Genomic DNA, 15,028 nt, shown 5'->3' on the forward strand with positions numbered 1-15,028 from the left:
ACTCCAGGATTAGTACAGGCAAGAAACAATCCACTTCTGTGTTTATATCTGAGGGAAATGAAATCACTGTCTTGAAGACAATATCTTCACCCTCATGTTCTTTGCAGCATTATTCATAATAGCCAAGACATGGAAACAACCTAAGGGTTTATCAGCCGATGAATGGACAAAGAAAATGTCAGATAGACATAGACGCACACACGCTATAAATACACATTTGTATATAGAAATACATGTGTACACACACACACACGCAGGAATATTATTCAGTCATGAAAAAGAAGGGAATTCTGCCTTTTGTGACGACTTGGCTAGACCTTGAGAGCATTATGCTAAGTGAAATAAGTCACACAGAGAAATACAAATACTATATGTTCTCACCTACATGTGGAATCTAAAAAAGCCAAACTCAGAAATAGCAAATAGAATGGTGTTGCCAGGGTTTGGGGAGTAGGGGAGATGGGGACATGTTGGTCAAAGGGTACAAACTCCCCAGCTATAAGCTGAATAAGTTCTGGGGCTCTAATATAGATCATAGTGACTATAATTAAAAGTAGTATACTATCATTCTTGAAAGTTGTAGGGTAGATCTTAAATGTTATCACCACGCACACAAAAAAATGGTAATTATGGCAATGAAGAAGTTAACTGACCTTGGCGGTAATCACTTCACAGTATATATATGTGTCAAATAACCATGTACACCTTTAACTTACATTAAGTCATATGTCAGTGATTTCTCACTAAAGCTGGGGGGGGGGTGGAATTGGCAAAACAAAAAAAAAACCCCACAACCTTAAAGGGACACACACCTGCCTACAGAGCTAAATATCTAGCTTGTCACTATAAAGGGGGAGGGAGAAGTGAAACTTGAAGCTTATTTAATTCACCCTTTGTTTTCTAGATCTCAGCCATGTATTCATCAGTAAATAAACCTGGACAGTCAGGGAGTAAATCAGGACAGTCTCTCAAAGCACCAGAGTCCAGCTACACCTCCATCCAAAGAGCCACTCAGAGATCCCCCTCTTCCTGTAATGATCTCTATGCTACTGTTAAAGACTTGGAGAAAACTCCAAACAGCCTCAGCACACTTCCACCAGCAGTAAGACCCAGTGAGGAGCCCGAGCCTGATTACGAAGCAATACAAACTCTAAACAGAGAGGAAGACAAGGCCACCCCAGAGACCCACGGCCAACGTGGCCTTTTCCCAAAGGAGAATGACTATGAGAGCATTGGGGACTTGCAGCAATGCAGAGATATCACCAGGCTCTAGCAACCCAGAAGACAAGCCCACACAGCATATGAGCAGCCGGCTGGGGGGGGGGGGGGGCGGTGCATTTCTTCTGTGGAAGACAAGAAGCAACATCAACGCCTACTTTATATGCTGCTCTAGTAATCTGACCACAATTGAAGATGTAGAGACTGTTTCCCGGGGTTGGAAACAGTGAGGTACGTACCTGACTGCACCCGACTGTGCCCCTGCTTGCCAGGGGGCACTGGCAACACCCAAGCACATCTCCCTTGTGCACTCTCACCCTCTGGAAAGATCCCAGCTGTCCATGGTTTCACCCTGTGAGTGAGGAAAGCCGAGCTGCAAGGAAGAACTGCATTCATCAAGAACCACGACTCCACCTGCCTGACATACTGCCATTCACAAGAGCCAGGTTTTTCTGCCTTTCTTCCTTTTTTCTTTTTCTATCTGCTCCTCACATTTAAATGTATGGCCTTCTTCCCCCTTGAAATCTTCCAGCTTCTAATGGTTCATTCCAAGAAAATTCCCCCACAAGGCTTGGCCTTTGCCTTCAACTTCGGTGTTTTAAGATGGTAAGAAACTGTGGTTGCTGGTTACTGGCAGCTCCCCAGTCCTCTTCCAAGAGCTGCACCCGGGAAAAAAAGGACCCTGCAGGTGGGCCGGCCTGGGACTGCCCCCCCCTGCCCCCCCGCAAGCTTCTTAGACCTTCCTTCCTCCTGATTTGGGCACTCCACATCAGCAGCCTCTCCCAAAGTACTTGAAGTCATTTTTAGATGCTTTATTTTATTTTTCTAGTCAAAGCGGTTCCCTCCCCACACCCCTCTCCCCCAGTATGTGAAACTCTTCAGAGCCTTTTCAGTATTTTCAATGAATATTGTGGTACTTCTATACTTGTTTTAGCCTAGAGTTCATTCCTCTGAAACAGCCTTAATCTTTGTGTTGGGACACAGACCACATATTTGGACGGCAGCCATGGCGTCCGTCTCTGAAGGGCTGTGGACTTGAATGTGTATTTCTGATGACCCCTGCTGCCACACCAACAGTGTGAGATTTCCTAAGTGAACTGCTACGCTAAGGTAATCTATCTAAAATTAAAATGTAAACATTTATTTTTGTTATATAAATTTATAAGATGTTTTAGGTTTAACGCCTAATTTCTAGAAACTGCCAGAAAAAAATGTATATTAACTATTTTGATTTTATGTACAATGATTTATACTCTCATTTTGAAAAAACACCATAAAGCACATAAGGTAGGTAATTACACGTAGTTATCTGTTTTCTAATCAAGTGTTTAAAATATTGAAGGTTTTTAAAACTTTTCAAATGGCACTTGGAGCCGTGGTCAAAGTCATCTGGCTCACTAGAGAAATAAGTGGAATGAACATAAATGATCATTTTCAGTGACTTGTGGTGGGCTATACTGAAATATTTGAAATGGTAAAAAAAAAAATGGAAGAATGAAATAGGACTAGGGATGACTGCATTATTAACCTCATGAAGGTATTATAACTCCATTAAGATTTAGCTACATTTTTAAGAAAATTTAGTGGTGGATTCTGCAATCCAGTGCTTGCAAATGCAAATTGCCTATTGGGATTCTTTTTTCCCTTCATTTTACAAAAATCAGTGACTGAAATAACTCCTATTAAGAGCTCAGCCTGGTTTGAATTTAATCATCTCTTTAGATTTTATAAGGCCAACACTGGGAAACTTGTTCACTTTTCATCTGAAAAGGGCCCTGCTATTATGCGGTGTGACTATAGCAAGGGACCCTTGCCTACACTGATTAAAAAAAAAAAGGCAATTATTGTGTACTGCTGTGCCATCTCTGGCTTGTCAGACTTTTCACTCCTTCTGACAAAGGATGCGACCGGGAGGATGAAGGATCCTGCAAATGGTAGGGCCCAGCTCACGGGCATGCCTTTCCCATCCCTCGCATTCGTGGCTGGATTTTGTGACTGTTCCGTAATACATTTCTGAAATTGTGAAGTCAGCTTTGCCGGGGTAAACTCCTTGGTGGTCAGTAGTTTGCAGTCAGCCTGGCCTCTCCCATGAAGACCTCATGAGCCTAAGCACAATCATCACTGACTAGAAGGAGATGGCAGAATACCATTGGGTTGGGGGAAAGGTTACCAGGAAGGTGCCAAGGTCCTTGCTCTCTGAATTCGTATCTTTCGTAAGCACTGTTTTTGCCTGGTGATTTTCTTTGCTTACATAGTATTAATGAGTTTGACCCACCAATCTCTACACCATGGGGTTTCTTTAGCTCCTGCTGATGGCCGTGTCACATCGCATACCTAGTATTGTGCTTGCTGCAATAATGTCCTTTATGAGCACCTGACCACTTAAAAGTTTTACTGTCTTTCATAATGTCTTTACTTATTGCCAGGGAAGTGAATATGATCTCTAAAGTGTAAAATCATTTCTAGAGAGAAAAGTTCTTTATAGTTCTATCATCTTGAAATTTCATTATCAGAATTTCCCCCAGAAGTTCTGAAATAAAGGCTATGCAATATAGCCATAAAATATGCACTGAAACCTCTCTCTTGATTTGAGAATCTGGGCTAAGTTACGATTTAAAGTATTATAAGTATATTTTAGAAGAAACTAGAAGGCCCTCCAGTACAAATCCTAAAAGAAAAAGTAATAGCACAATGCCTGAGGGTTGGGAGAGAGAGAAGCAGAGTAAACTTTAGGACCTGGCTCTGCTCTTGAGACCATTAGGTACCTTATGGAAGTATATTTATTGATGCATCATCATGGTTTTGACCTTATCGTACAGTATTTCATAAATTTCATCATTTTTTACTTTATTCATTGAAAATCTGTGCTAGTCTTTGAGTTGGACAAAAGCCTATGGCTTCTTGAAAAAAGTTTCATGTTCAGCTAAATGCATGAAAGGTAATTATAAAAAAATTTTTTTACTATTCAACTTTGACATCTATATTATGCATTGTTATCATTGAGGTTATGTGAAATCTCACAATTAAAATAAGCTTTTGGAAATTTTTTTTGTTTTATAAGTCAGAATTATAAACTCATCTTGCCTAAAAGTAGAATCTTTGCTTTTAGTCAGGTATTTTGAAAGTTTAGATTTTTTTATGCTGCTTTTACTGTTTCTCAAATGTAGTCAGCAGGAGAGTATGACCTGTTTTATGTGAAATGTTTGAGGAAATCTTAAATTCTAGAAGAAAGCAGTTTTTTCTAATATGTGGGCCACAGACATATTTTTTCCAGTCCTGCACTAAACTGCATCATTAGGTCTATTAAAAGCTTTTGAAAGTACTGCTGTCCTTTGTGGGGAAAAGACTAATTACTGATTTATCTGCCCTCAGAATCCAAGAGTTAATTTTAATTGAGTGCTAACAATAGGTAGTCCACATAAAGAACTAAAATTTAACCTCAGGATGTCACTAGATCTATTTCTCATATTAGATTTCATTTTTCCAATTAAAGCATTTACTTTAACCAGTAACAAACTGTGTATGTGTATGTACACTATACATATATATTTACATATACACACAGACATATATAAAGTTGTTCTGGTGCCTGATTAGTGAGGATACATCCTATTATGTATTTGGAATGTCTACCCTATTAGTGTGATGACTACTGTCATAAAAGTAGAATAGATAAAAAGCTATCCAACAGTTTTCATTTAGTAATTACAAGAAAACTTTCCTAAGTTACCTCATACCATTTTTCTAATAAATTCAGATTCTAAATTGCATCCATAATTCTCTTAGCTGAAAAACAGTGATATTTTAAAGTAGTTTTTCTCATATGTGTGGCTCATTACATATTCAACATGACAGGAGGAAATGTAAATAGGTGTCCTTCTCAGAGATCATGTCAAGAAGAGATCTGGCAGAAAGCACCAAGAGCCACGTGAGCCAGGATGGAGCCCCAGCAAGGTGACCCCCCACCGGGTGGCAGAAGCAGAGGTCTGTTATCACTCAGTTGCACTGTCTTTCCTTCTCTTTGGAAGCCACGAGAGAGTTTAGCGCAGAGCCAGCAAGCGGTGAGGTAGTGTGACGGACGGAACACGGCTTGGAGGTGGGGACGTGGATAATCACAGCACTGCAGCGCAGGACTCAAGTAGCATTTTGTAAATGAGTAAATGACATTTTTTTCAGTGCTCCTTGTACTAGTTAATATGAGTCCGTGTGATCTAGTGATGCCATTCTTCTGAAAGTGTTGGCTTCTGGTCCCCAGCCAGCTTTGTCTGGGCTGCTGGAGGCACAGTAGGTACTGATGGTTCTTTCCTGGAAACCCTGACAGGCTTATTGTACTGTGTAATTGGGGGAAGTTAAAGTGTAATGTTTGGTGTTAATAAGTGACTGATGTGAAAAATAGAAACATGTGTCTATAATATCAAATACGGCTTTTTTTTTTTGGCAGTGAAATCTATATTCCTGATCCTGTGGTAGTCTTTTCTTGCTCTGTGTTGTACCTTTTCTTAAGCACATTATTCTTGACAGTGGCATTGGACAAGTTGAACACACATAGAAAGTGTTTGACTTAAAGAGACCAGTCCAGAAACCATGCTAAATCAGTCTTCATCTGAAATTATGAAAGTAAATTTAAAAAGCCATGGTCCAGAAGAGAACAAATATTCATAAGTGTTTTTTTCCCTACTGTTCATTTTCAACTCTGTTTACATCCAGTCTCTGATATTTATAAAGGATTCATTGTTTTTCCAGGTTCTTCCTTATTGAACTAAGAAACAGTAGTTCAGATTTCTCTTAATGCCAGATGAAATGAGAAATGTTACAATTTTTATTAAAAAGGCAATTTTTTAAGCATTCAGTTGTAATCATTTATCTTAATGCATTTAAATTAGATTTTTCTTTGCTCACCACTTATATGCTATGGGTATTTTTAAAAAATGTAATGTACTCTGGTTGTCTCAGATCACCTTATGTAATGGATTATAAAGGCTGGTAAATGGTCATTCCTCAGACTTGTGTGTTAGATTGGCAACAGTTTTAATGTTACCTTTTAAATATCATGTATTATTAATGCACCTCATGTTTTCAGGGAAAGTTTGAAATATAGCTAAATAGGAATTTGCATTTCATTGTTCATGCATTTTTTTCCTCATAAAAATGGTTTCTCAAAAAAGTGACCTGTTATCTCTTAGGTGGTCCTGATCAACTTCAAAGTGCTCCTCTTGCTCAAAAATAATCCATGACAGTAGCATTTGGACTCATTGTCTCCAGAGGTCTTTGTCATGGTCAAACTGTCCAACTCACAAGAGTGGGAAAATTGTTTCCAGTACTCGGAATTTTTAAACCTTCGTTTTAAGTCTGAAAATCTCTCTTATTGGTTTCAACATCTTGGAATGTTTTCCCCTGCCTTACTCTGGTCCTTTTAAGGAGCAAGTCTGCAGCACGGGGATATGAAGCTACTCTTTCTCCCCATCTCACTTTGGTTCCTGCTGCAACTTCGCACAGCACCCCCTGCTCCTTTTCCCCACCCCAACCACGCTCTGCTATTCGAGGCACATTCCCACACATCTTTTCCCATGTGGACACAACCCTCAGATCACAGATCCTGCCTGCGATCACAGAACCATTCCCCGCCACCACCCAGTGAGCAAACAGCTCTGCCCAGCTCACATTTTCCTGTGTCACAGGCTGCTGAGACAAGGCCACACAGGCCCACCTAGGGAAGCAGATGCTGGGTATTATTTGGCACGGGCTTTGCTAAACCATGTTCATTCTTACCCACCTCCTTCATGAGAATGGTTGGCACTAGGGGGCTGTGGAAGAGAACTTTAAAACGTTCTGTTGCAAGGACTCAGAGTTGCCAGAATGTCTGGTTTGGCTTTGTTTAACTCAACAAGTTGGAAACTATCAGTTTAAAACAAACTTTCTTTTTCCCTTCTTAAACTGAAGGAGAAAAAAAAATTAATCGTAGATCCCATTTAGGTAGTAAAGGCTTCGCTGACAGACAGCCCTGTCCTTCTCTAGGTGAAGAGGCTAAAGCCAAAAGCCAAGTCTGTCTCTGAATATTCCTTCGACACATTTTTATGTATTTTTAATGTAAAGCCCATAAATGAATCTGAGATGATGTTCATGACCTATCCTGTAAGCCTGCCTGCTTTTTTTTTTTTTTTTTTGGGTACTTATTTTTTGAATACAGGCTTTTCTTGTTTTTCCTGGAGCCATGCTAGAAACAATTCCGATGGGCTACTCCATGACTGCCTCCTGGAGTCCCAGCAATGCAGCAGCACTGTTAGCCGGGCTTGCCTCTTAGGGAGGAGCATGTGAAAAATGCCAGACAAGCTGACTTTTATGTACAAGTCAACAAGCATTTGAGAAGTCCTTTAATGCCTCAGATTTTGACATTTAAAAAATTTTTCAGAGTACCAACTACATATTTGATGGGGGGGGTGGGAGAGTTGGTGAGCAGGGCAGGGATTAGACCTAAAATTTGAACTAAGTGGCACGGGCAAGACTTCCCACCCCACTCGGTTTGTGTGCGTCTCTGGGAAATGCATGATCCCAGCTCCCTGTCAACCACTCCTGAGTTGCTTAAGGAGCAAACAGTAAGTGTGTAGAAATGAAAAAGACCTCAAAGATTTAAATTATTTTTAGGTATTTTCTTTGTAAACTCAGGAATAAGCCTGGTTTATGAAAAGCATAATATGGCCACTACAGCTGTAATTTATAGGTGACTAGATACATCCTTTCGAACATGTTTCATTTAAAGACCTACCTTTGTTGTAACTGGGAAAAGAAACTTCTCATAAAAAAAAAAAGCCAACAAAAAGACTTCACTAAAAGAGTGTGGCATCAACCTATCATCCGACCCAGAGTGCTTGTTTCTTGCCTATAGTATAGTTTTTCAACAATTTTTATGAGAGAAAAAAATGCACATTTTTTTTCTTGGAAAAGTGAATTGAGGTATTGAATTAAATTCTCAGAGAGGACAACTTAAAGAGAAGCATTGGATTTAGAGATGAGCTCACAGCTCTGTGCTCCCTGTTCCAGCACTGACTTTACTGTGTGACCTTGAACAAATGATTTAACTACTCTGTGCCTCAGTTTCTCCATGTACAAAATGGGGATCATGATACCAACCACTGCCTACCTCATATGGATGTTATGGGGACAAATAAGATAATATAAATACAAATGCTTTATCTCTGGAAGAAAGGTGCTATATAAATTAAAGTTGTGTTGTTTTTAATGATCCAGTTATTGTGTTTCGGGTTTAAATAATAGCAATACTGTCAGTCATGTTAAGAATAAGTTTCAATTTAACACATAATTACAATTCTCTTCTGTGGCCAAATCTTGATCATTCATCCAGTATTGGTACGTAAGGAACTGAAATGGGTATTTGTTTTCTGTGTATTTCTGCCCATAGTACTTCTATTCTGAATGTTCCCAAGAGGCTGGAGTTTAACTTGTAATATCTTATAGTTTACATGTAATGAACCTTATTCAAGCTGTGTATAAAAGTATAATTACATGTAAATAGCAGGTACATTGTAATTAAAGGCACTTATCAAATTGTCTTTGTTCTTTTTAAATTGCAATAAAAGTCAGTTTTATATAAAAGCTTGTTAAAATTCATTTGGGAATTTTTTGGGAATGTCAAAAATACTAGTGTATATGCCTTAGGGCATAACCAGAGTTGTGGGATTTTAGCAATCAGCTCACCACAGTGCCAGGAAGGAGGATGTGCCTGATGACCAGGTGTAGTGGTTTAGAATCGCAAACTGCAGAAAAGGACCCGAGTTTTGAGTCCCAGCTCCACTACAACTTTGAGGAAGCTGTTGGACTTTTCCATACCCATTTCCACATATAAAGTGAGGGGTACTAGTATAGCACCTACTAACAGGGTTGTGTTGGGGATTAAATGAGGTACTGAGCATGGTACCCAGCAAGTAACTGCTAAATGCTCTGTAAGTGCAAGCAGACCATCTTCACAAGCCTGGGAAATCTGTGACGATGTCTACCCAACTGCTAGTCACTCTTGTGAAGAAATGCAACCTGACAGCAAATAATGCCCCCAGCCTATGAGGAAAACCCACTTGCCTGATGGCTGAGGGGGGTGTAACCCCAGCAGGAATCTCCAAGCAAAGAGTTTTAAATCAGTGACGCTGGCTGTCCCCTTCCCTGATAACTGCAGACTGGCCTTGGCGCCAAAAGGGAAAGCAAGGGTTTTCTTTGGCAAGCTCCTGACTCCTTTATGTCTGGCCCTTTAACTCCAAGTACCCCCAAACCCACACCTTGCCTGTTATTAGAAAACACACACCCTGGCCTCCTCTCCGGACCTTTTCCCTGCTCCCTCCTTCTCCAGCCCATCTGCACAATGATACATACCTTGTTCTCAATTTCTGCAGGGCTGATCTGTTCCCTTCTAAGGAACTAACTCCTCCCTCTAGTAGGTTACTGTGCCCACTACTCCTAGCATTGTTTATGACTTAAGGAACTTGCTGCCTATCACAGTCTTGAGCCACAACCACCCTTAATTGTCACTGTGGGCACTACAAACCCATGAGAGGCTGCTGGGAGTACTGGGGGGTGGGGGAGGCAAAGGAGGGAACAAAGGCATCCTGCAGACTATACCTCATCAGCAAAGCCTTGCTGTGCCTTCAGAGGCCCTGCCTGCTTCCCTCCATCCCCCACCCTGCTCCGTGGCAAAGGATCTCGGCTTCCTCTCCACCTTTGCTTTCCTGTGCCTGACGCAGGGCAGTGATGACAACCTTGAGGCAAATGCAGGAAGGGCCTGGCCATCTTGGTTTCAAACCCCTGCTTCGTTTCTCACCATGTAGGGAGAATTTCCTCTCGCAACTCCACTGTGTGCAAAGGGTTGGAGCTAAAACAGGTGCCTGGGTGGCTCAGTTGGTTAAGGGTCTGACTCTTGATTTCAGCTCAGGTCTCACGGTTGTGAGATCAAGGCCCGCATCAGGCTTATGTGCTGGGCAGGGAGTCTGCTGGAGATTCTGTCTCTCCCCTGCCACCCATGCACGTACTCACTTGCTCTCTCTCAAAAAAAAAGTTTGTTTTGGTCTCTGCATCACAGAACCAGGTTTCCACTACCTGAGGAAATTGAAGTTCTAGAGCTCAGCAATTTGGAAGATTTTCTGTCACCTATGGAATAGAGTGGTCTTTGCATTCCTGTCAGAGGCACACTGTCAATTCTAGGACACATTCATAGGACATATTTAACAAGTATTCATTACAGGGAGTGGAGAATTCTGAGACCCTAGTTAAGGTGAGCATGACATATTCCACCCTTTCTTGTCATTGTTTAAAAAATAAGTTGTTCATTGGTCCATCTTTCTACTTCTATAAATACAATCTGCTCTGATTCTTTTTGTTAATGATTCAGGACCCAACTGTACCTTTAAGGTCACAATTATGAATATTTGCTCTCATCCTAGTAGATGATTCTTAAAATCTCAAAGCTGGCCTTCGAGTACTCCAAAGCCAACTGTCTACCAGGCATCACATCTGTTTCCAAGATTTCTCCATCTGTAGGTCCTGATGCCATCTCAAAATGTGATCATCCTGGAGTGGAGTGCATCTTTCCCAGCTGCTTCAGTTGCCCTTAGGGACACATTTTAGCTTTGAAGTGTCCTCCGTAGTATATACCACAGTTTCCTGCACACAGCAAGCACTGAACAAATGTTTGATCTGACTTGACTTCTCACTCTTCTCTATCAGCCATAGTCCAATGAGCCTGTCTTGGCCTAGCAGGTATAAGCCTTTAGGATTTTACCCTTGAACTCTTCCCCACCCCGCTCTGTGACTGTGAATTTCTGGAGAGATGGCAGAGTAACAAAGTAGCCGTGGCCTCCAAGTGAGACCAGCTCAAAAAGCAGCGGCCATGGGAGGAAGGGAAACGGCTGACAAGCAGATAAGCAGCACTACAACCCGGCAGGACTATCTTCCAAAGCAGACAAGTCATTCAAAGCGGACACCTCTAAATGCTCAGGTCCAGGATAAAAATAAATAAATGTGCAACCTCAAAGTAGAAAACAAGTTAACAGGAAAACAAAAGAAACCATAGAAAAACCATCTTCTATGATTCATTCAGAAAATATTTACTGAGGGGCGCCTGGGTGGCTCAGTCGGTTAAGCCTCTGCCTTCGGCTCAGGTCATGATCCCAGGGTCCTGGGATCGAGTCCCACATCGGGCTCCCTGCTGAGCAGGGAGCCTGCTTCTCCCTCTGCCTGCCTCTTTTCCTGCTTGTGCTTGCACGCGCTCTTTCTGTCAAATAAATAAATAAAATCTTTAAAAAAAAAAATATTTACTGAGCACTTACTGTGTACCAGCTGCTGAAACACAGTGACGATTGAAGAAAAACTCCTGCCTTGTTGGAGCTCACTTTAATGGCCTCAGTGCTTACCTTGAAATGCTTGACATACACATGTTTTAAATTCTCAGGGTGCTCATAACTCAATACCTCAGCCAGTGGTACCAAGTCTCTGGAGATCTGCTCTGGATGCAACGGTCCAGAAAGGCCTCTCTGAACAGGTTACAGTTCAGATGAGACCAGGACAGGCCAGAGAAAAAGCATGCCAGGCACTGAACACAGCCAACACCAAGACGCCAAGCCAAACCAACCAAGCTCTTCTCACACAAGTAGACATAAATCAGCAGAGCCTGCCAGGCCTCCTGGATCTCTTTCTCCACCATTCTTGCCCTTGTCCAGCCAGTTCCCACCCTAAGTATCTCTGTGATACCTCAAATCAAACTTCCATACACTCAGCAGAATAATCCTTCTCAAAAGCAAGCCTGTTTTGGTCAGAAGAAAAGGACAGACTACCCCATAACGTAATCATTAAGTACCTACTATTTCCTAGGCACTATCCTAGATTCCGAGGATACAGCAGTACATAAAACAGGCAAGGCCTGCTGTTCCAGTGAAGTTTACATTGCAGTGGGGGAAGAAAAGAAATGACTTGTCCAAACAAATTTCCGATCACAAATGTGATAAAGAAAATAAATAAGATGGAATGAAGCAAGTAAAATGGTAATGAAATCAGGCCTAGGTTTGGGTGGGAGGATGGGAGTGGGAGGGGATGATACGTTTTCTATCGGGGGGGCAGGGAGGGCCTGAATGACCCAGCGCAGCCATATAAAACCTGGGGGAGGAAATTACTCCAAGAGGAGAAAAGAGCCAGTGCAAAGGCCCTGGGGGAGGAAAAGAGGTCAGTATATTCCAGGACCACAGAGAAGGCAAGGGCAGCAATACCACGGCAGTGGAGAGTAGTGGAAAGGGATGTCTGGAAAACAGGTGGGGGCCGGGTCCTCTACAGCGAAGCAGATTAAGATAAGGAATTGTACTGGGATTCCAGGAGCAAAGAGAAACCACTGAAAAGGTATAAACAAGGACTCCATGACAATTAGTTTTCCATATGAAAAATAACAGAACATTGGATTCCCAACTTACACCATAAATGAAAATAAATTTCAGATTGATTAGAGAGATAAAGAACAGAGTAATAGTACAAACTTGCAACTTATCAGATATAATTCTATATGCATTTAATTGTATTAGCTTATTTAATCTCCAAAACCCTTAAATCCCCCCCAAAAAAGCCTGAGTTAAATACCCTTAAATACTCTTATTTGTACAAATGATCAAACTAAAGCTCAGAGGAGTAAACTCAGTTGCCCAGCCTTTAGTGGGCAAGATGGAATTTGAATTCAGGTCGTTGCGCTCTGGGCCTGAGTTCTTAATCATCATTGTGCCATGGGACATTTTTATTATGCTTTAGAACCAAAGGACATCTTGAGCAATGCACAAAAAGCACAAATCATAAAGGAATACAGATATGTTTGACTCCATACATTCACAAAACTTCTTTATAAAAGTTTAAATATATGCATCAGGGTAAGAAGCAACATATGTAAGGACAATACTATCTGTTTTGTTCACTGCCATGGTCTCATTCACCTACGAGTGTATCTGCACATAGTAGGAGCTCAGTGAACAGATGTGGAAAGGATGGATGAGGGATGGGTGGAGGTTTATGTGGAGCCAATGTACCAGGCTCTATGCTATATGCTGGCAACACAAATGTGAGTCACACAGATTTCCCTCTGTCCCCTTGAGCGCCCAACCTTCTGGGTGACGCAGGTGACATCTGCAGATCCAATGGCAGGTCACTGAGAGGCTTCAGTCTGAGGCACTTGGCGTTTGTACTTGAGGCTGCTAAGACCAGAGGCCAGAGACCAGTCTGGATATGATGAGGGCTTGACCAGAGCAGAGGGAATAGAAAAAACAGATGTGAATTCTACATAAGTACATAGTAGAACAAAAGGGATCTGGCAACTGATAAGACGTAGGGGATTAGAGGCACAGAAATGAAAGGACAACTCTTGGGTTTCTGGATAGATGATAATATTGATGAACTACAAATATAGAAGGAGAGCGTAAATAAGGATTTTGGTTTGAGCCTAGAATACCCACCTCTCTGTTTCCACAACTGAGTAATATCATATTCACCTATTCCCTACTGGTTTCATAATTATTCAATAATATTGCTTCAAGCTTCTTGGTGAAAGATATTATGTAATATTATGTACCAGGCTGAGGGGGTGGGTAAGGTAGGAAGGAGTTGTAAACTCTCCAATTATTCTAAATTGGCAAACTATGGTATTTCCACTGAACCATGATTAACCAGACATGAGCCAAATCAGTGGGTCCCTCCACATGAGAGTTTGCTGAAAATTCACAGTTATCTTCATTAACTTGGTTTACATTAACCCCAGTCCCAATGAATAAGTGTTATGTTATATTATGATCACAGCCAATGCTGGATCATAAAACTGGATGAAAAACTCTACAAACACTTAATGAAGACTAGCACAGTAAATGAACAGAGACTCAATGAAGTAGAGCCGGCCAGCAGTTGGAGGGAAGAAAGAATGCACAGGGAATTAAATTATCTCTACTGATCAGTCCAGTAACACACAATTAAAAATTTCTAAATTGAGGTAAAAATAATTTTCCCACAAAAAATCATATTCCCTACTCCTTTTATTCATTACTCATTAATTACTGGGAAGCTTTTGAAAAATGACACATTTTTGGTTCTGAGATTCTTGTTGTCAATTACAATTATTATTAGCATTTTTTTCCTCCATGCCATTCAATCCCCTGGTGCTTCTCATTTCATTCTTTTTCATAACTAGTTGGATCCAGTGACCTTCAATTGTCCCCAGTGTCTTTCACTTGCTTATCATCTACATCTTGTTAAATGGGGAAGGATAAAACTAACAGATTGACTGTTTCCTTGAGAAAATGTTAAATATTCATATCCCTTGGCACCCGTGGTTTCCCACTGAGTCCTGGAATAAAGCAGCCATGTGTATTGTGGGCCCTGCTTTCACAACCAAATGCCCCTCTCTTTTTGCCTTTGCGATGCCCCACATACTCAAGACCTCACAACCACACTGTGGAGACTTCAACTAAGGTCATGCTCTCTTAAATTTAAACAAAATGGCACCCATATATAGTGGGAAGTCCAAGGTTGTCCCAAGATATCTGCAGAGTGCCAGGAGCCTTCGGCATGCACAGCTCTTGGTCCTTGTTGAACTATCCATCGGGCTGTCTTCTTAGCTCTTAAAACTGTTCTCTTTCCTATTCTAAGGTGACCCAGACCCCACCTTTAGAATGTCCCTCGAAATCACTCACACAAAGCATTGATGAAGGTAACAGATGTTGCTGCAGGTCAAAGTTAGAACTGAATATTAAGCTTCTCGGTTGAACTGCAGGCACCCACCCCCAATGTTCTT

General features: G+C 41.3%; 1 protein-coding gene across 4 annotated transcripts in view; it reads left to right on the top strand.

The window, feature by feature from the left end:
* The window catches only part of PAG1 (phosphoprotein membrane anchor with glycosphingolipid microdomains 1), a 144,824-nt gene extending 135,995 nt beyond the window's left edge, over positions 1 to 8,829 (top strand). For 2 of the 4 annotated variants that reach the window (XM_028112801.2, XM_028112829.2), the window contains 2 exons: positions 905 to 2,328; positions 5,074 to 8,829. In XM_028112801.2, coding sequence (XP_027968602.1) covers positions 905 to 1,273 — 369 coding nt within the window. In that variant the 3' untranslated portion in view covers positions 1,274 to 2,328; positions 5,074 to 8,829. The remainder of the gene's footprint in view (positions 1 to 904; positions 2,329 to 5,073) is intronic. The other 2 variants (XM_028112809.2, XM_028112818.2) reach the window with 2 other exon arrangements.
* The last annotated feature ends 6,199 nt before the right edge of the window (positions 8,830 to 15,028 follow it).

The sequence above is a fragment of the Eumetopias jubatus genome, unplaced genomic scaffold, assembly GCF_037043125.1.
Source record: "Eumetopias jubatus isolate StellerSeaLion01/CBP00866 unplaced genomic scaffold, mEumJub1_p1.0 scaffold_4, whole genome shotgun sequence".
Lineage (NCBI taxonomy): Eukaryota > Metazoa > Chordata > Mammalia > Carnivora > Otariidae > Eumetopias > Eumetopias jubatus.